This window comes from Pomacea canaliculata, linkage group LG13 (genome assembly GCF_003073045.1).
Source record: "Pomacea canaliculata isolate SZHN2017 linkage group LG13, ASM307304v1, whole genome shotgun sequence".
Lineage (NCBI taxonomy): Eukaryota > Metazoa > Mollusca > Gastropoda > Architaenioglossa > Ampullariidae > Pomacea > Pomacea canaliculata.
Window position 1 is genome coordinate 10135565 of NC_037602.1, and position 20977 is coordinate 10156541.

General features: G+C 41.3%; 2 protein-coding genes and 1 pseudogene across 6 annotated transcripts; 2 read left to right on the forward strand and 1 right to left on the reverse strand.

Moving 5' to 3' along the window:
• The first annotated feature begins 256 nt into the window (after positions 1-256).
• On the forward strand, positions 257-3545 carry LOC112554034 (RIIa domain-containing protein 1-like). The gene is made up of 4 exons (XM_025221606.1): positions 257-412; positions 661-737; positions 874-920; positions 1314-3545. The coding sequence occupies exons 1-4, from the start codon at positions 296-298 to the stop codon at positions 1409-1411; spliced, it is 339 nt and encodes a 112-aa protein (XP_025077391.1). The 5' UTR covers positions 257-295; the 3' UTR covers positions 1412-3545.
• A 288-nt stretch (positions 3546-3833) lies between these two features.
• On the reverse strand, positions 3834-13779 carry LOC112554443. Of its 5 annotated transcripts, none has more exons than XR_003097239.1 (7): positions 13598-13779; positions 13025-13331; positions 9494-9568; positions 7562-7622; positions 5425-5614; positions 5104-5224; positions 3834-4815 (listed from the first exon to the last, which is right to left on the reverse strand). XR_003097239.1 is itself a non-coding variant. In XM_025222219.1 (7 exons), the coding sequence occupies exons 2-7, from the start codon at positions 13131-13133 to the stop codon at positions 4717-4719; spliced, it is 681 nt and encodes a 226-aa protein (XP_025078004.1). In that variant the 5' UTR covers positions 13134-13331; positions 13598-13763; the 3' UTR covers positions 3834-4716. The 5 variants fall into 5 exon arrangements, 2 of the variants coding, with proteins under 2 accessions (XP_025078004.1, XP_025078005.1); XM_025222219.1 differs by having other exon boundaries at positions 5425-5626; positions 9494-9582; positions 13598-13763; XM_025222220.1 differs by having other exon boundaries at positions 9494-9582; positions 13598-13760.
• Positions 13780-14802: 1023 nt separating this feature from the next.
• LOC112554444 lies at positions 14803-20537 on the forward strand (annotated as a pseudogene).
• The last annotated feature ends 440 nt before the right edge of the window (positions 20538-20977 follow it).

The window sequence follows — 20977 nt, forward strand, 5'->3', positions numbered from 1 at the left end:
TCAGGTTAGTGATGTAAGGACCGTAAATCAAGACACTATAAGTGCAGTATACCTATGAAGGTACTTCAATAAGTACAGGTAATTCGCTTTCTCCTTTAGCATATCTTGTGATATCAATCGCTTTAAATTTATTATTACTGCTACATTATTTTTCTTCGTTAATCCCGAGACGAAATGTCAACACTGAGATCCTCCCTTCTGTGGTGAGCTGCTGAGGGTCTTGTTAAAAAAGCGGGACAAAGGGAGGCTATTCTCAGACCTTGATGACGTCAGTTGTCAAGGCAATATTTTCAAGATGGCAAACCAACCTAAGCATAAAGCTCCTGAAGGGATGGAACCATATGATTTAGAAGGGAAGAGTGATCTTGGAGCCCTTAGCACCGAACAACAGGAAAAACTCAACCAATTCAAGGTAAGGATTTGACTCGGAGGGGGAAAAGGGTCAAGAGGTAGTGATGCATGTATAACACCCGCAAAGCCAGTTGCTGAGAGCGTACCTATGTGTTGCATCCCATTGCAAGAAATTAACGGTAATATTGCAGGACCTTTTACTGAATTTTTAGTTTATGAACAGTTTCCTTATTCAGTAACAGATAAAGATAAATAAATTTTTTAAATTGATCTGTCAGCATTCGAAAAGCATGTATATTTCTTGCTCAGATCAAGACTCGGGTTGAAAATGAGAAATATCTCAGAGACCACCCAGAGGTAGAGTGTATCTTGGCAGGCTTTCTTGGGTAAGTTTTTTTAATGTTCTTTTGATTGCATGCTTGATGCTGAGCTCAGATGATTTCTAGCAGATGAAAAATAATAAGTAAAAGGCTTTTTTTTTTCTTTTTAAAGCACTTATTAAAGTTATTTTTTCTGTTACAGAGAGGCATTAATAAAAAGGCCAGAAGACATTAGAGAATTTGCTGCAGGTAATTGCATTGTACTTCTCAAACTGAAATATTTGAGTGTTTGGAAATTTTTAATGGCCAATTAGTTTGAAGAACAATCTTAAATAACAATGAGTAGCTCTTTGTATGACAAGCATAACTTTCACAAAATACAATGTACACACAAGGTCAGTTTTTAGATAATTGGAAAGATTAAGAACTGGTCATCTCAAGAGGCAATATATAATAATATTTTATTAAGGTTATCAGACTTGTGAAAAAGAACAGAATTATAGGAGATAATAGGAGAAACACAGTGCTGAGCATAGGTTCTATATTGATTTTGGTTTTTTTGCATCTAGTAGTGACACAAAAATGCAATACATTTTCTTTAAAGACGTTCTGAAAATTAATAAATTTAATGCTATATTTCAGAATATTTCACCAGTGTTGATCTCCCTGGGAAAGTACAGAAGCAGCTAGAAGACAGACAGGCAGTCCTAAAACAGAACCGCATTCTTCAGAAAATTTGATTTACTATATGGGCACCCTCACAACGATATATTTATGTAGCATTTACACAAAAACCATTGCCGACTATTGCCATTGTCTTGTCTCACTGCAGTACTTCATTCTAAGCGTGCATCACATTCTGTTTATGTAAAATAGTACCTTAAATGTGTTACATTCTGCAACATGCTACACTGTCTTAATAATTGTTATAGGCCTTTCATCTAAACCAGTTTATGAAAACTCCTTTAGAATTACAGAGAAATACATTTCTAAAAGATTAATAAAATAATGGACTTGATGCATTGAAACGGTAAAGGAAATAAGGAAAATAAAAGGAGTGTATATAAATTTGAGACCCTTGGGTGTGTGATTTGAAAAACTTTCAGTAAAAGCTTTGAAGCAACAGTTGCACTAACAGTTTATCTTTTAAGTCTTCTTCAAGAAAAGTATTTATCAGACATACATTTATGCTGGAAAAACAATTATACTAATCTTTAAGCTCTATTAACACATCTTTTAAATTTAAATCTAGTCTTTTTTGATAAAAATTTGTTTAATGATGATGAGAAGATTATTTATTATTTGTTATAATTTGTGATACATTAGCTATACTTTATAATTTGAACAAATCCCTGTATAGTAATGAGTTCCTAAAAACTTGTGCGTTGAATTTAAAAAAAAATACTATTATGAAACGAGTAAACATTATATGTATATCTATTTCTTTTTAATTTATTATAAAAATTTATCAGTTGACCTAACTGGTGTTGTGCCATGGCCATGCATAATGTCCCAGCTGGAAGTAACATCAGCACCAGAGAGGATGTTTATTGTTCATCTGTCTGACAGATTCTGCTCTGGGATTTATTTGTTAAACTACCTCCTGTGCTTCAACCCAACCCGTCCAGACTGCTTGTGAAAAGTTTGAAACCTATAATGTTTACCTTTTACAAATGTTTTGATTTGAAATGTAATTTTAGAAGAAATGTATCTCTATTTAACAGTCTTGCTATCTTCCTATAGATCAGAGATAGAATTGAGGTAGAACATTTAAAGTCATTAGGTTTCAACTACAAATGATGTTTGCATATTTCATGGACATTTCTGTGTGAGTGTGTGTGTAAGAGAGAAGACAAGATGATGTGATATTTGTTTATTTATTTTGCGACCCTTTTAGATTGGGTAATACATTAAAATGGTAAGAAGTTCTATGGAAGAATAACAAAAATAAAGCATTTTACAAATGTTTTACCAGTGCTCAAAGTATTCAGCATTTTAGTTTAGGTTCCCAGACTTTGTAATGCAGAGGAAGTGACCTTGTACTTTGAAGCTTTTAAAATTCATAGAGTTATGTGATGCTGTCAATCAGCGGTTGAGATTTACAGAATTGAGAATGTACGTGGAAGAGCCGAAGCATCACATATTACACAATGTACAAATCAGTAAGAGAAAGTATTTCCCACAGTAGGACAGAATAGAAACACTCTTTTTAGATTTTAGTTGCTTTATTGATGAGGTTGTAATGATTGGGAGCGCTGTGCAGACCTTACTTCATACACATGCACCTCAGGAGATTGTATTCCCACTGGTGGTGTTGTCTGACAGGATTTGAAGATATCATTTTGCTAAGACTTGATCCTTGATTTTAAGCTGAACACAAGAAGATTGATGTGTATGGCATATTGCTTATTGTGAAATTTTCCCAGGAAATATTGTAGTCTTTCTTGCAGCAGCCATACATGTGGGCACATAACAGCATACCTTAATTATTAATTCACTAAAATTAGCATTAGTGTTTCCTGTCCTCTGTGTGTGTGTGTGTGTTTTCTGCTTCAATATGCAGCAAATTGACTGTAAAAATGAACTATAGCAGATTCAAAACTACTGCTGTCTTCGTTTTCTAATCCTGTCTCGTCCCAAACCTTTCTGTTGTTACTCACAGCTGGTCTAACAGTGAATTGAATATTTTGTCTGTGATCAATGCAAAAAGTCAGTTGGATTTAATGGCTTTTTCCTTAGTCTCTTTTCAGTTTAGGTCTGTTGTGAACAATATTTTGTCTGTTTAACATTTACCTGCAAGGGTCACGTCCTAATGTATAATGTCTGTGCATGCAGATGTATACGAGAAAATAAAAGCTTTATACCTACTTCAAAGGTTATGAAATTCATTTGTCTCTTGGCTGTTGTGGGTATGGCAATAGACAGATAGACACTGCAGGTGTTAGCTGTGGTGAGCAGGTCCTGTAAGGAACAACTAGTCCACTCCTTCACATTTGTTAGCCAGTGGGCTGGGTGGTCATGTTGGGGAAGAAAATAGTTTGACATGGAATGGTAATACTAATCTCTTAGTTCAAATCAGATTTTTGAAAAAAATGCAGGATTCCCCTTTCCCTCCTAAACACACACACACTTCCCTCATGGAGTGAAATCACCAAAAGCACATTCTTTTAATCGTTTATTTAATGATGTAAATCGGTCAGTAGAGATCCACTTCTAGGAAATAAAGTAAAAACTTCAAAGAATAATAATACTGTTAGTAATACTGATGCAGGTAAATGACAACAATGTATAGTTTACATCTATACATGTTAAGTGGCATGCTCGTATACAGCATGTAAAATGCACAGGAAAAAAGCTCACTATAAATTAAAACAAAATAGTTAAGAATGAAAACAATCTAGTAATATCACAGCACAGTCTTAATGTTGCACACAATGTGAGAGTAATATATAGTAACTACACAGTACAGGAGCGTCAATCTCTACTTACAGAATATGAAGGGCATCATTAGGATACGACCCAAAAAATTAATTATCTGCAGGGAGGTGATAAATAGAAGGGCACATTGTTTGTGAGCAGGAGGAGGGCACATCGATGGCAAAACAATATTACTTGACCCCATTTTATTTTGTACATGTTCCCCGCTTTTGAGGTCAGTCATGGCTGGACAGAAACTGTTTCATCGCATGGTTCATTGCAATCATGATTGCAGTCGTCCAGTAACAATTGTTAAAAGTTTACATTTCTTTTTGAAAGCTTTGATGTAAAATTATTATATGTGAAATCATATCTCGGGTTTCCTCATAGTTCCTCTCTCTTTCTCTCTCTCCAATAATCATCGATCTTGTAGCGGGGCATAGAGTAACATAAGTGTGGTGATGCATTTCACACTCTAGACAGAATCTCTAGTAAACCGTTCGTGCGAGGAGCTAGCATGGACACAGCTTGGCCACAGGGATAGACGACTGTATTCTGCGATGATGTGTGGTCAGTCTAGAACTACTGCGATAAACGACTAGTTTGTCACGAGCGGCGAAGACCTGGTCTAGAAAGAGAGTAGAGACTTGGAGCGGCGCAGTCCGGAGCGCTCGGACACCCAGTCAGGGTGAATGATGAAGTGCCCGCTCACCAGAGGCGACGTACTCTGAAAAAGAAATCTCAATAGAAAAGAAATGTTTACCGCTTTTCAACATTAGAAAACAAAAATTACCCTAAAATCATACTCTTTGACTTTACGCAGTCCAACTAGGATTTAAGATGATAAATTAAAGGGCAAGTGTAATGTGGGAGGTGGGATGAAGGAAAAAAAAATTACAGGCTGTTTTCAGTAAGGTTTTGCAGATTTATGCTCATGCGATCTCGGGTCAAGGTGTACTAGGTCTTAGAGAAGGAGTTAAGTAAGTACCGGACATGGATTTTATCCCAAACTTACAAAGAAGATGCTTTGATCGTGGACGTAATCATCGCCCCTGCGGCTGAGCCCGTTGGCATGGCGGTACATCGGTCTGCTCTCCCGAGTGCTGTATGCAGTGAATCCTTGCCAGAATCCACGGCTGATGACATCATCATCATCATCATCATCATCATCATCATCATCATCAAATCAATCAATCAATCAATCAATCAATCAATCAATCAATCATCATCATTACAATATATGCAATATTCAGACAAACAAAGGAACGGTGCTGCTATCAGACACCGAATCCATCAGGCCCTCTACCTCGCGTGTGAGAGACTAGCAGCGACCTACTTGGCATTGTAAGGGGAGGCATGGAGATCGAGTGACCCTGTGACGAATCTGCTGCTGCTGTTGTTGAAATTTCCGGTTCGTGATAAGGAGCGACCGGGCATGACGGGGGGCGGGGCCCTGCGGGGAGACAGCCCCCTGCTCATGATGGTGCGGTCTCCTTTTTGCATGCTGCTGTCAGACAGTGGCGGCGCTGTAACAAAAACTAGTAATGGCATCCTTCTGTAACCAAATGAGTACTTTTTAGGATGGGTGAGGGATGTTGTGGAAGAGGAAAGGGAGCGGGAACCACTTCAAATCACTTCACAATTTCATGTACAAACACTTCGTCTGAAATTTGCCAAAATCTTATTCTGTACTATTCGCCATGAAGATAATGGTCAGAGGTGAAAAGAGATATGTATGTATCATGGTATTGTCATAAAAATAGATGTTGGGAGATTTTGTTCAGTGCCGTGTGTGTACATTATAGCAATGTCGGCAAAAGGGATACGTGGAGATATTTTCCAGCTCTGTATGTGTCTACCATAGTAATCTCAATAGGAGATGTTTTAATTACAATAAATAATGAAATATGATATCTGAAAAACTCAGTGGGCTTTTCGGGATGCAACTTTATAACGAGAAGCTGATTGAATAAAAAATGTTCGTGTACTTACTCCACGTCCCACTTGTAGCCCTGGATTTGTGGGGGAAAACTTAAGAAGTGGAGAACAATTAATCAGCTCTTATGTCTGCACTCATTTGCATCATTATTGCGTGCGTATAGGAGTTGGGTTATGTATTTTGTATTTGTGTGTGAGAGAGAGAGAGAGAGCAAGAGAAAGAAGGATAATCCACACTAAACATAACGAGTACCTGTAAAGAGACGTGCACAGTAACAAAGAGTTTAGAGGAAAACATTATCGACAAGTTATGTCGCAGAAGGCATTTCCCTGTAATTTACAAACATAAATCACATTCGTAGTCGATATCATTTCACAATCTGTTCCCCTTCTTTAAGATCCTAGCTCGTGCTTTCTGCTTGAGGCTATTTCAGAATATTGAAATTGTTCTGCTGATATTATGCTTGCGTGACAACATTTGCACGAATGTTGACCACATGATACGTGTTGCCTTGGACACCTCCCCCTCCCACCATAAACAGAAAAGAAACGCATGATTTGTCAAATGTCGATGAAAGAAATGAAATGTGGGTTTTGCTCAAGAAATTCAATCAAAAACAAAATATTTTGGCTGGATCTGGTCAACTGACTTATACATATACGTAGCTGAACACAACACGGAACTGAGTGGTTCGACAGCGTGGGTGGTGGCCGTGTGTCTGGCGTTTGGGGATATGTTGACATGACATGTTGAGATTTGTCAACCTTTCTTTTCGGGATTTGTTGACCTGTGTGTTTAGGGATCTGCTCATACGTGTTTGGAAAGATACTGATTTATATTTGAGAACCAGTTGGCCAACTTACGTAACATAAGCCTTACATAATTATGATATATATATATATGCGATTATAATTTGTTTCCATATTAGGCCCTGTAAAGCACATTATTGGACATTAAATATGTCCATAAAATGCAAAAAAAGCACAAGAAAATTTCTTTTTTCAATATAGCTATCATATTAATATTATTAATATTATATTAATACCACTTATGACGACAGAGTTGGACGTGTCTTCTAGCACACACAGAACATATATATATATAACACCTTGTTATCTTTCAATATATGCCTTATATAATCCTATTGTTTTCTAGTGCATGCCTTGTTTGTAGGGTCTTTACATGGCGTGATAAAACTGCATGGTAGAATGAACACTTTTATACACGGGTTGTGATTATTTTTACCTGCCATTAATCACGGCACCTAGAACATCGTCTGTCCTCTACTTTTGTTGCGCTTATGTAGCGGACATTTTGTTCGGCCCCTTGGTTGGCGAGTAGAGGAATAGTTGTAGTTGTTGGCACAGACAAGGTATACCCCTGACATTAGACGTGTACGAAGTTGAAAGGACAGACATGATATACCACCGACAAACGGCTTATGAAAGGTGTCAGGACTGCGTTCCTACTGTTTTGTCCCCAGTGTGAATACCAGGTAAGCAACACATAAAGAAGATCACCAGTCTGTACTTACCTTGTGCTGAGCTGTTCCAGTGATGAATACCAGGCACGGAGAAGGCAGCGGCACCTGTTTCCTGTCAAATATATCGCGGACGTTAACAAGAGATCCGTTGTTAGATATTGTTCTACCTTCTACAAGCAGGTGGTGTAAGTAGTGTGAGCTGGTGACAACTAGGTTAAAACCACAATTTTTACCAACAGCACGATTCAGTCGCCACGGTTTGTAATACATTTCATTTTCTGTGCAACTTCAGTCTGTCCAGACATGTTCTGATGATAGACGTTCACAGTATTATTGAAGGTACGCGACTAATAATTGTCGTCAGGCTTCCTGTCCTTACCTGGGTGTGAAGACCTAATCAAGGATCAGACCACTGCGGAGATTGGAACACAAAGCTATTGTACACAAGTCTCCCGAGACAAAACGCTTTGCTGCAGTCGTTTGCGGCTCTTGCATGTGACACACCTGACCTCCAGTCAGTTGTCTGGCGACTCTGGTGCTTCTAGTGGTGGTGCGGTGAAGTGTATCGCCAGGACCGTGACTGTCCCTATATATACAACTGTCTGTGTTACGTCACTTCAAATAAAAGCGCCGCTCGTTAGGTGGCAACCTATTGAACACCGCGTTGTTTACTTACAAAGACACGCGCTCACACGCGCTGGCAGTTCACAAAAGGTGGCTGTCGCCGACGGTTACCGGAGCACGCGTGTGGTCTGCAGCACGCAAACAGTTGCATTACCTGCTCACGGCCTTTGCTGACGTCGACCAACTGATTTTTTTTTTTCTTCCCAGCTCTACCCACACCACACCTGAAAGGCCAGGTATATGACGGTTGTTCAGGCTCGGTTTTGTCAGGTACCCGTCTAAGTCATCGTGTGCGGGTCGTCAGAGAACAAAGTCTCGTTCAGACCGCTCGTCACCAAAGTCACGTTCTTCAAGCGGCAGCATGCATTTTTCTGCGAGCGCCGTCTGCGTCCAACACAATCGATGGTTGTTACTAATCTGTTCTTTCTTACACTCCAACAACTGTAAAGACACGCCCTTCGACTTCCACTTCCAAACTCAGTTAACGCAGGTCTGTTTACTCGTCAAGCCATTGACTGTCAAACAGTTGATGCTACTGTCCTCGCCCATAAAAGACCGATGATCTATCAATCTTAACTCGTTTAACGGTCACCTTTTGACAGGTATCTGTTGTGCTCTGTGGCTGTCGTACGAGTCAACGTCAGTCGACGTCGTGTTTTTCGTCGTCTCGAAAAATGGAGATTAATATTGCGGACAAAGAGAAATAATGCTTCTGCAGTGTTCCTGCGAAGGAGAAAGGGAGGCCATGATGACATTGGCATGAAGTCTGCAGTGCAGGTCGTTTCATGGAAAAAAGGTATTGGAAAAAGAATTAATTGCCGATAAGCACAAAGGCTGGCAGTCCAGAACTTTAGCTGCAGGTAATCACCGCGAGTTTCGTGGCCAAGTTCATGAAGACAACCTTCCTCTGGGCCACTGGGCGACAGATTTTAAGGGCATGTGTACTCGTAGTATGGCAATCAGGCGGTTGAATCGTATGGAAAGTCACATTGAAGTCAGTGAAACAACAGCAGCCATGGTAGCGAGCTTGGTCATCGCCTTGGTGAGCTTGGTAATAGTTGACAACAATGGTGGTAAGCTTGGTGACGCTTGGCGAGCTTGATGATAGATGATGAACTTGGTGAAACCGTAGAAGACAGAATTATCGACATTCTGAAGGTACAGAGGTTGACTGATGGCATTACTTGCAGGGCAATCATTATTCTGAAGAGCTTCCTGTACACGTGGGGTTGCCTTAAGTGAAGGTTTCCTGTGCTAAAGGTTTCCTTTAGGTAAATACAGAAAATGGCAGTGCTAAGATCACGGAGTTTGCAGAAATGTAAATTAAAATCCATTCCGGTACTGATGGACATTTCTTACCTGATTGGAGGACTTGCGTAGCCCAACTGTGGTGTAAGGACGAGTCTGTGGCCACTGGCTCCAGTGAGGGGTCACCTGCGGCACAGGTCCTGTCAATCAAGCCAGCATGACTGCCAGTTTTATATACTTACAGTCAGCCGAGGAGACATGACAATAAAGTTGCTAATCTCACTGCGAAAAGACACTGTGGTGATCAGGAAGTACATAAAGAACTTCCTACCTGCTATTTCAAAAACTACATGAGCTCAACTCTAACTTTCACCCCTTCCTAGTCGCCACCCCCGCCACCTGCTTTAAAAAAGACAATGTGCACTCACAGAGGGTCACAGAAGAGATATGGTGATCATTAATCACAAGGTGTGAAGAGGACGGGTAGAACGTGCGCACAAGTACTGGGTGGGGGAGGAGGAAGAGAGAGACCAACAACAAGTACAGGGTCAGATGACCGCTTGCTAGCTGAATATCACGTGACATGAAGTCCTACACACATCACTTTCAGTGCACGAAAAATGACGAGACAGCCACCTTCTTAATCCTTTGCCAGATTATTATTATTAATTCCCCTCCTCCGACATGTACACATTTGTTTAGCTCCCCGTTAACACCTCCCCCTCTAGCATTTTCTGTATGAGAACTCATTGTTTTCATGCTTCATACACTACCTTCTGACAGATGTTTATGATCTTTCATTTCCTTTACGAGCACGCATATTTTTATTATGCAGGTTTCCCCCCACCCCACAAACTTCCAACACCTCCTTCAGCAAATAAAAAAAAAGGAAATTATCTGCTAAATTCTCTAGATTTTGCGGTTTGTTTCGTATGAGCGCAACATTATTCGTATCTCTACTTAATTATTCTCCCGATTGTTTGCTTGTGTCTAATCCACTTGTGAACTCGCTGGTGCGGGTTAGAGCTGTGGGCGCCGTTGTCCCAACACCAAGGTGAGGCATTGAGGACACGCGTGCTGTGCAGACCTCGCTGTCACCAGGCTTGAAGTCCTTTATGGAGCTGTCCTTTGTCTAGTGTACACTGTGTACATCGGTATTTATACTATGCCAACAGGTTTAAGCCATATCCTACCTCCTAGGCAGATACTCCGTTTTATTACCTAAATGTCCATCGGCTAAACATGTGATCGATAATTAGGCTATTAGTAATTAGTAATTAATAAGAGGGTGTGCCTCATGTCGGGGGTTTTGATCTCCCTTGCATTTTGTCTCTAATACGCTGCGTCGCACAGACTGTGTTTTCTTCTGAGACCTCTGACCCCTTGTGTTAGGACTTTTCTTTTCCTAGACAGACAAACTTGGTGTCTGTTGTCTGTGTGCAAGATTGTGTGTGTCTCTGAGTGAGAGAGAGAGACAGAGAGAGATAAGGTGGAGAAAGCAGGAAGGAAAAAAATAAAAAGAGATGAATGAGAAAGAGAGGAGAGAGGGAAAAAGTGACAAAGAGAGAGAGAGACAAAATGGAAGAGAGAGGAATAGGGGGGTGAAAAACAAAGTGTGTTCACTCTCTCTTCTCTCTTTCCCCTTCTTAATCTCTCCCCCACCTCTTCTCTTAAGCAATGATAGTATTACTCAGGATATATATTTACGCCTACATTCTTAATAGACGGAACAATTTACCTCCAGTTAGAGTATTAATGAATCCTGATCATGCATAAATTATTGCTGCCTAGCGGTCATAGACGAATTCCTGGATTTCAGTGAATGAAAATGTTCATTTTATATGTTAGTTTTTATATTTTGCATTGCTTTGTTAATATTATGCTTGAATCTCATCCTTCCCTTTCTATCTCCTTGTTTTTTCTCCCTCCATCTCTCTCTTATTAACGGATATTACCGGCCTGCTAGCTAAATTGTACCCTATAGACCATAGAGGGTAGACTATAGTCTGAACACTATAGACTAACCAATACTGAGGTAAAGACACGAGTAATGTCGGGGTGTGTGGCCACGTGGTCTAACAGATTAGACGTGGCCATGGTGTAGTTGCCCGCTCGTGTCTCCAGCCCTTCATGGTGCGTTCACAAGCCCAGAAGTTCACTACGACTCCAGCTCAAAAGGACAGGGTACAAAAGTGCAACAAGATCATTTAAGAAATGCAAACAAAAAAAAATGGAGTAAACAAAAAAGTGCCACACAGTGCTCGGTAGCGGGCATTAGGGACCTTATTTCAGAATGCTCAACCGGAGCTGTGAATTTTAATCGCTGGTGTCGTCGAGATTAAAAAACTACAGCGACAAGAGAGTTGGGCCCCGACAACAGGCAGGGAGACTGCTTGTGAAATACATAATCCAACGATACAACATACCAAACTCTCATCACATCAATAAAGAAAGTGTAATTTTCAGTCGGATATTATCACTGCTTATCTCAGACACCCTTTTATGGAAGCTTGATTAAAGGTAGACACCCTTTCACGCCAGTAGGGGGAAAAGAGTGAAAACTCAACAGTTGGCGAGATCGTGCTTCTGAAAGCTGACTCTATACTCAGAGCGAAATTTCTGTTATCAGACAATGATAAAATCGTTGAAATGTTTTCATTATGTTACGGGTACATCGACCAGAGGACACGGTTGGAATTCAACAAAAGATGAAATACATTCTTTCGTGACAACTCTAGCCGACTGTGTACCTAGCGGGATTATTAAGTGCTATTAATGAGAACTTTCATGAAGTCTGTGTATAGTATACAATATTCAGTGAAACGTGGGTTGGTCTGCAGAGCTACTTTGCCATAAAAGGCTTTATGGCCACATTTCTGTAATTATGATCAACCAAAAGTTAAATACATCTCATTTATCTTTGAAGAAAAAAAAAGGGTGTCAAGAGGTGCAGGCAATATAGGAGTCCCAGGTGCAAATAAAGAAACGAAGGCTTGATAGCGATTGAGTGAGTAAGCGACCCAGGTGTGCAAACCCAGTCGGCGCTCTTTGATCAGGGTTATGAGTTGATTCTGACATCAGCGACTTGAGAATTAAACGATAAAAGGTGCGAGAAAGTTTGTAAGATGATTATTATATAGATATGAAGAAACGAGAAAGCCAAATATATAATATATGTGTGTTTGTGTGTGCGTTTCCTGCGCTGGCGTGTGTGTTACTTTTGACGGGAGAAGAAGAAGCAGAAGAAAAAAACGAAGAATCGTCACAGTACCTGACTGAGCATTAAAATAGAGTAGAATATCATAGCATATGTAATGATATATATGTAATATGTAATGATGTAGACCTTTATGGGTTGCTGTGGAAACCATACACTGAACTATGGATGCGAACACAAATAGTAGAAGCTGGGATGTCTGTTGATCCCCTTTTGATATTTCAGACTTCTACTCCCACTCTTGTCCCTGCCTGCATATTGAACGAATGCGTGTGAAGAATGAAAGCTGTTTCTGAGTGCCATGTAAAGTAGATTGACTGCAGTGAATAAAAGTGTGTGTTAAAGGGAAAAGTCAAATGATGATTGAGAACAATCAGTGAAACGGTCAAAACAAGTCCTGGATACTTCTGAAGCGACTGACTTACTGCGGTAGCCAAATCCGTATTTCTTGGCCATCCTCATCGGTAAAGGCTCACGTGCAGGCTCCGGCACGCGTATCAGCAGAGGATCGTGGTCCCCGCTAAAGTTGTACATGGGGACACTCGGGTCATCCTCCGCTAGGTTGTCGGCGATAGAGATTTCGGGGTGGAAGTCTTCGCATAGAGGACTGGGTAGACACCCGTCCGAGAGATTGGTGCGGGTCAAAGAGGCGAGAGACGCTGCAAGCCATGCTCATGACCTCGGTGTGGTGACGTAGCTAGTTCCACCCGGTCTCTAACCAAGCTCCAGTGGCTGCAAAGAGTTTAACTACCTTCCTAATTCCTTTCAAGTTACAGGCCAGATCCAAGTTGTATTAATCAGTCTTTTTGGGCTATCACTTTCAGAAAGCTAAATTTCACACGAATTAATTCAGAAGTCGAAATTACATCATGGCAGTCAAGATGAGATTTATGGATTTGTGGCAGCACTTTTAGAAGCAGAAATCTCAAACAAGAAATGCAGACAATTGATGAAAAATACCCAACTAGGACGAATACTTGCCAGCTGGTGACAAATACCTGACTTTGCTGCATCTGCACAGACTTGTGTGGTTGCCAGCCCCTGTCCACTGGTCGTGGCCCCCTGACGAGCTTGGTCCGTCTGTCACCCAACATCTCACCTCCGATTGCGGGGCAACGACAGACGCCAGTGGAGGCCGCAGTGTTATCTAACTTGTTCTTTCCCGCGCGGCGATAACATTTCCTCTGACTCACACTTGTTATGGCGGTAAGTTACCTGCCAAAGCAAAAAGTCGATAAGCTTCGTGACTGAATCTAATCGACTTCACCCTCAATATCAGTCGAGGGAGCCAGACCATTGCCAGCTACTCGACGTCCATATCTTCATGGTGTGTGTGTGGAATGGAAAAAAGAACGAACTGCAGCAACAGAACGAACAGAAAGGATGAAAAAAAAGAAAGAAAGCAAGTCTGGTCCATCCTTCTTTCGGTAGGGGGGATAATTAAGCGTAAACGCCTTGTCAAGGGAAGTAAGCGCTATAACTACTATGCAAGCATTATATATATATTTGCAGTAGGCTTGAGCATTTGGTTATCTTCTTCTTATTCACCCGAAGTGGAGCATAGGGCCGCATGGAAACCCTCCGGGTAACCAAGCCCTGGTGAACGAGGAGGGTTGGGCATGGGATTAGCATCCCCACCCTGTAAAACAACACATGCTACAGAAACCAACTTGGTTATCAGTGTTTATCAATTGCTTTGTTTATGTGTTTTGGTGCTCTTCATTTTGTGGACCGCCTGATGTGTTGTTTTCTCAACGCAAACAAGAAAAACGCTGAAGTTTTATTTACTATGTGGTTAATTATAAAATAATTCCTGTTTACCTTCTTTGATATCAAATATCATATACGCACAGGTATGTATTCAGATCACACATACAGATATAGATGTGTTACAAAGAGTAAACATTATTTGAATAAAGTGGGTATGCAGATTTCAGGTATAGCGGAACGAGATAGGAATTATTCCCACAAGAATAATATGACTGTCATTATCGGAAGGAGGTATATACTGAAGCCGAGGTCAGACTGTAGGATCCTTGTCTCAGGTTTTCACTGTCACGACCCGTTCACCCCAATTAACCATCATCCACACATGATCAAAGCGTGCGAGCTTCATTCAAGCTGCTTGACATGTGGAGTGTCGGAGGATGAGGGGGATGCTCCATAACGAGCGGAACATGGCCCTCACCATAAATAGTCTCCTCATATTGCTGGTCATGGATGCCATGGGGAGCGGAATTCTGTCACGCTATTTAACCTTTTGTGACTGAGGTAGGTCTAGATAAACATCTCTGGACAATGCTAGGTGTTTCTGATTATCAACTTATTTCCACCCCTGCCCGTCTGTCAAGCAGCAGTGAGCCATCTTGCCCTGTGACAGAGAGCGCAGTTTCTGTTTCGAGGTAAGATGCTTTGCAGAAGATTTTGAAAGTTTTATGTGTTTAAAAAACTGAAGAACACCATGGGTGGGGGTCGGTACTATGATCATATAATTGTGGACATGGATTGTTTTCCCTGTAAAAAATTGGTTTGCAGGAAAGTGTAAATTGTGTTGACATTGGTTGCTGTCTGATGACAAGCTTATTAGAAATAACGTCATCAGGCCATGATATTAGACATGAATAATATACATGTAGTGGGACTTTTTGGAAGACAAATATAACTTCTTCAAACATAAGCGGTACTTTTAATCGTGAGCAAACCCGACATTTAACTCGCAATTTGAAGCGAGTCAACACACTGATTGCAGATGGAGGAGGAGACGGCTAGTCAAGCCATGGACGCCGTGTTCATGGAGCTGGGATGGTGCGGGAAGTACCAGCTGCTACAGCTTTTCCAGATCCTGCTCTGCATCTTCCCTCTGGCCTTCAACGTCCTTTCTGTCGTTTTCTTGAGTGAGTGCAAGATCAAGACACTATCAGTCACCTGCAACATTCTTCTCGCTGTCGTCTGCTTATGTCCTTTCTTCTCTTTCAACGTCAGCTCCTCTTGCGTCAGGGTTGCACGATGTAGTTTAGAACGAAGAGTGTATTTCCTACAAAGAGTTTATTCCCTTTAGAGTTATAACTAAGTTCTTTCCCTTTTCAATGTTCGTTATTTCAGTCCTTGTTTACAGTTTAGTTGTTACAAAGATCTACCACCAATTGTTTAAAAAAATATGTAAAAATGGTTTAGGGTTAGGGTTTTCTTTCTCTTGTTTGTTTTTTGTTTGTCTATCCCCACTTCTGGAGGAAATGTTGACTGTGTGTGGCGGTGGCCTCAGGTAAAGCTAACAACCACTGGTGTCGGGAAATAGACAACGTCACGGGTGGAGTGGTGTGGGATCACGTGACGAACATCACCTACGGCGAATGCACCGTGACGTTTACGAACAGCTCCATCACCAGTGAGGCCATGCCGTGTCCAGATGGTCTGGTGTATGCCGAGCCGGCTGACCACTCCATGGTGTCTCAGGTAGGTCATGCATCATTACCCCACGAACGGTGGGTGCTAGAGGTCAGTCTACTTTTTAAGTACGTTTGAAAATGTTTACCTTAACATATCACTCACTGCAAGGGGAGAGAGAAGGGAGCCAGCCATGTAAACAGAAGACACATTCATCCGTGACATGTGCACGCACGCACGCAGCATAAACCCACGACAATAGCAACAACCGTCATACACGAACTTTTGCTCATGGATGCCGTGTCATCATACATGGACAGGACATTCCAGTGTTGTCGTCTCAAATCGTGATGCTCCTGTCTGTCCACAGTGGGGACTGGTGTGCGAGAACGAGGCTCTGGCTGACGTGTCGCAGACGTTGCTGATGATCGGCATGTGTGTCGGCGCCTTCTCCTTCACGACTCTGGCCGACAAGTATGGCCGCAAGCTCTTCCACGTGGGCTGTCATCTGGGGCTGCTGGCTGTGGGAGTGGCGCAGGCCTTTGTTCCCACCTTTGTGGCATACTTGCCTCTCCGATTCTTTTCTGGGCGCTTTTCAGCAGGTAGCCCTTGAATTGGCCAGCTGTGTGTGTGTTTAGATGTATTCAAAGTATATATATATTGGTGTACACCTAAGTCCAGGTGCACATTAAATGTCAGTACTGTAGTTGACTGTTAATGTGGTAACCTAGCAACGTGTTGTGCACATGACAGCAGTCCCCTTTGTCTGACAAGTCAAGCTCAGTTAGGAGGGATGGTCTGGAACATACAACTAAGATATGCAAGCATTAAATTAAAAATAAAGCTGACATAATCGTAGCTATATTTGGGTTCGAACAATTGAAATTGGTTTATACAACTGGGCAAGTTATAAAATAAAGACATTTGTCAAATACAAGTTGTAAACAGTTAAGCATCTTTTATAATTTAAAATATATACACATTATTGATTAAAATATGACTTTATCATCGTTTACAACATTAAAAAAATATTGTAAAATATAATAGAAAGAACTATTGTAAAATATAAAAGGAATCACTGTACAAAGTAAGTTTTCTATTCAAACAAACTAGAAACCTCCTCACTGACGGGAAAAAGTGTACTAAATGAAGGCCCAAGAATGTAACCTATTTCCTGAGATATTTACCATGCTCTGTCAACTCCACATCAGTGTTAATATTTTATCTTTGAGGGAACTGGTTTGTGCTCTGGAATCTTGTGTCTGGAACTTTTGCCTGCGCCTCGTCGCTCGGTTCAGAGTATTATCGGTGGCATCATCTGGGCCTTTGCCATGGTTCTCTTAGCGCCATTGCCTACCTCATGCGTGATCTCCCTGGCGATATCTTCAGATGGTCATCGCAGCCTTCTCGCTTTACTGTATTGTCCAGATCTGGTGAGTGCAACAGTAGTTTGCAGTATATACAGCACACACACATATATTATGATACTGATAATATTTAAACCTCTCCTCATAAATAAGTAAGGTCAGTCTGCACAATGTAAAGGGTTAGGGTGCTAAGGTCAGCAGGTGACTGCACTGCACAGGTTCACAGACGAGTCTCTGAGGTGGCTGGTGGCCAATGGCCGGGTGAAGGAGGCTGAGCGCATCTTGCGGAAGGCGGCGGCACTGAACGGCGCGGACCCCAAGCGAGTCCTGCACGTCTTCAGGAGCAAGGCCTTGCAGCATGTCAGTCCAGGACGAGGGCTGCAGAGCTGAAGCCGATGAACCAGGTAGACCAGGTAACCAGGCTGAGCCCACCACACTAGAAGACACCAGTAGGTACAGCGTGCTCGACTTCGTCCGCCACCGTTCTGTCCTCCTCTGCACCGCCATTAACGGCTTCGCTTGGTGAGTGAGTCTCTCTCTGTTTCCTTCGTCTCCTTCTTCTTCTTTCATTCTCTCTGCATGTGACACTGTTTGCAGACCACCATCTGCCATGATGCTGAACAGCCTTCATACCCAATACTCCTTTCACTCCTGTTCACCTCACCTATTTCTGTTTCTCTCTTACTCTCTCTCTCTTCACAGGTTGTTTCTGAAGCTTTAACATGGTTATCTGCATTATTATTTCCCATAATATTACAATAGTGTTCTCGATAGCACGACTGTTTGTCTGGCAGGGTCGTCGACGCCATGACCTATTACGGGCTGTCGATGACCTCAGTGTCGCTTGCTGACGACATGTACCTCGGCTTTCTCCTCACGACTCTCGTCGAGATTCCAGGCGTTGCAGCATTTTACTTGACCATCGACAGGTGAGAAAGGTGTCAAGCTCCTTCCTACTACTGACTCGTGGCATTCAGAAACAGGTTGTGTCCAAATTCTGATCATACCACATGCACATGCAAATCAATCAAACTTCTAGTCACTTCTGTACTTGTTCAATGAAAGTCTGTTGGTACCCAGCTTCTAGTTTGTCAGCTGCTTATCTTGTTTCAGATGGGGTCGCAGGAAGTGCTGTATCATCTACCACATCATCGCCGGGGTATCACTTCTTCTGTCTGTGGTGTTGTCAGCTGTGGCGGGTTAGTTTGAACTAGTCCATCACCTACCTTCCGTTAGCAGTGTGTATCTTGATCCCTCCTTTCCATTTTCACAGGTAGAGATTGTTACATTCTTCTTTGTTACAGCAATGCTAGATCTTCAAACATTCAAAGATCATTACAGCAAACAATTAAAAATATTAAAAATGAACATTTTCTGTAGTGCTGTTAGTCAGTGCTACTTTGTGACATGTTTGTTGCTGGCTACTTGTTACATTGACAATGTTACAGGTGAGGCTGTAGGGGTTTCCCACACCGTGGTTGCGCTCTCTCTTGTGGGCAAGTTTGCCATTAGTGTGTCCTTCGGTGTCATCTTTCTCTACACACCTGAGCTGTACCCCACCAACCTCAGGTGTGAACACTTAATAGTATATCTTTACAGCATTAATTTACATATATTTGATTGATTCTTAAATGATCGACCGACCAGTTAATAGATTGATTTGTTATATTTAAACATTCGGAAATTTTTTTGTTTCAACTAAATATTGTTTAGCTGTTAGTTAAGTAGTGCTTTTTTTTTCCATACCGTTGACTGCCCACCCAGTAGCGATAGGCACCCGATTACGTAGTGAAGGTGGGTCAGTACGGTCATGTGATCTGAAGATTTTATAATATTCCACAGAAACGCCAGCCTGGGGATAGCTTCCATGTTGGGACGTGTGGGTGGGATGGTGGCACCGTATTCCCGCACTCTGGTGAGTTGGTGACAGACACACACACAGAGCACAGTCTAAAAATATTTTAAAATAAGGTTAGAGATGAATTAAGTTTATCACTTACTTTCATTCACTCATGAGAAATATTTTAAAAATATATTCTTCCCTCTCCAATATCCTTCTTTATTGTTTTGGCTGAAGTATTATATTTCTGTTCACAGATTAAACATTACCCCTGGGCTCCTGGCACAATATTCGGCGTGTGCTGCCTTCTGGTGCCAATCTTCATGCGCATCTTGCCAGAAACAAGCGAGTGCGAACTGCCGCAGACGATAGGGGAAATGAAACTAAGGTTTCGGGTAGTCACAGGCTCGAGCAAGAAGTCGAGAAGCAAGAAAATGACTGGTGTTTCAGACGTGTGACAGTGGATGAACTGATGAAAGTGAGGTCTCCGACGACGCTGATCAATAGTGCCGGACACTGTGTCAGCTCTCTTTCTCTCTTCCCGAAGACAGTCAGGCGTTTGGTCACGTGGCTTAAGACTCACTCCTGAGCGCAAGAGCGTGGCGTGAGAAAGCGTATGGCACCATCATTTTTTTTTTTTTTTTTTTTTGACAGTCACGACCTCACTCAAATTTTTCCTATCTCCGAGGTCAGAGCTCTCGAAATTGTGGCCAATTTTTATCAGATTCTTGTGTATAATAATTTTATTTACCATTATTTCCATCATCAATTAAAAAAATAAGTGTTCAAAACAGTTAACACACTGATACACACACACGCACCCTGCCCCTCCCCCCCCACACACACCCAGAGAAATACACAAGGGAAGTAACCCGTTTGGAGCAACTCACTGTTTGTGTTGCTTCCCTTAGATGAGTGTTACCGTGGTGTACTTTAATCTACTCTCATTTTTATTACTCTTTAGTATGTTATTACTTATTTAATTCTGTTCCTTTACTAAATTCTATGTAAACAGTATTATGTATGGGTGGGTGGAGGGATGCAAAATGGAAGTGCCTTCGCCTGTAAGTGAACGTGTGGCACTTTTTGTCCATGCTTGCTTGCCTTTTGCGTGCTCCTCTATATAATTATTGTATGTAATATTTCCATGTAAACATATTTCTTCTCTTTCACTTCTAAGATGAGGGATGGGAAACAGTTTATTATTATCATTTTAGTTTTGAACATTCAGGATAACATTTTACATTGCAGCATTAGGGTTATTTCCAAGTGAATCTTCAGAAGTTGAATATCACGAGAACAACAATTAAATGTTAAAAACTTCATTAAATAATCTACTCAAGCTAATGTTTCTTATAAATGTGTATGTCTGTGTAAACGTGTTTGCATTCATATACACATATATTCATGTGCGTGTATGGTATGTACATTATGTCACCAATAGGTTAAAGAAATAACGATGATGACGAAACTATAGATATAAATAAAAGCTGCATCTGAACTATTCAATTGTACATTCTTCCTGTACAGCGGCTTGACCTGTCGGACACACACACACATCTAGACACGTGCTGCTAGCTAGACGAACTAAACTGTGTGAAAGTAGACTTGACCCCATGCAGTACTGGTTATCTTTAATGAAAATTTCAAATTGTCTTAAAGCAAACAACCATTTGTATTTCTTTCATCACACAGTCAACAACAAACAGCCTCATCTTGTATTGTAATGTGAATCTGTCGTTACTGGGTTTTTACATTTGCCTTTTCAAGAGTCCAGTGCCTAATTG

What these genes read in the sequence shown, in the direction of transcription:
- LOC112554443 (XM_025222219.1), bottom strand. Translation starts at nt 13,133, where the DNA reads ATGTACAACTTTAGCGGGGACCACGATCCTCTGCTGATACGCGTGCCG. An exon ending in ATACGGATTTGGCTACCGCA is followed by an intron (nt 9,583 to 13,024) that starts GTAAGTCAGTCG and finishes CTTGATTGACAG; the next exon opens with GACCTGTGCCGCAGGTGACC. An exon ending in GCCTCCCCTTACAATGCCAA is followed by an intron (nt 5,225 to 5,424) that starts GTAGGTCGCTGC and finishes TGATGTCATCAG; the next exon opens with CCGTGGATTCTGGCAAGGAT.
- LOC112554034 (XM_025221606.1), top strand. Translation starts at nt 296, where the DNA reads ATGGCAAACCAACCTAAGCATAAAGCTCCTGAAGGGATGGAACCATAT. An exon ending in AAAAACTCAACCAATTCAAG is followed by an intron (nt 413 to 660) that starts GTAAGGATTTGA and finishes TTTCTTGCTCAG; the next exon opens with ATCAAGACTCGGGTTGAAAA. An exon ending in CATTAGAGAATTTGCTGCAG is followed by an intron (nt 921 to 1,313) that starts GTAATTGCATTG and finishes GCTATATTTCAG; the next exon opens with AATATTTCACCAGTGTTGAT.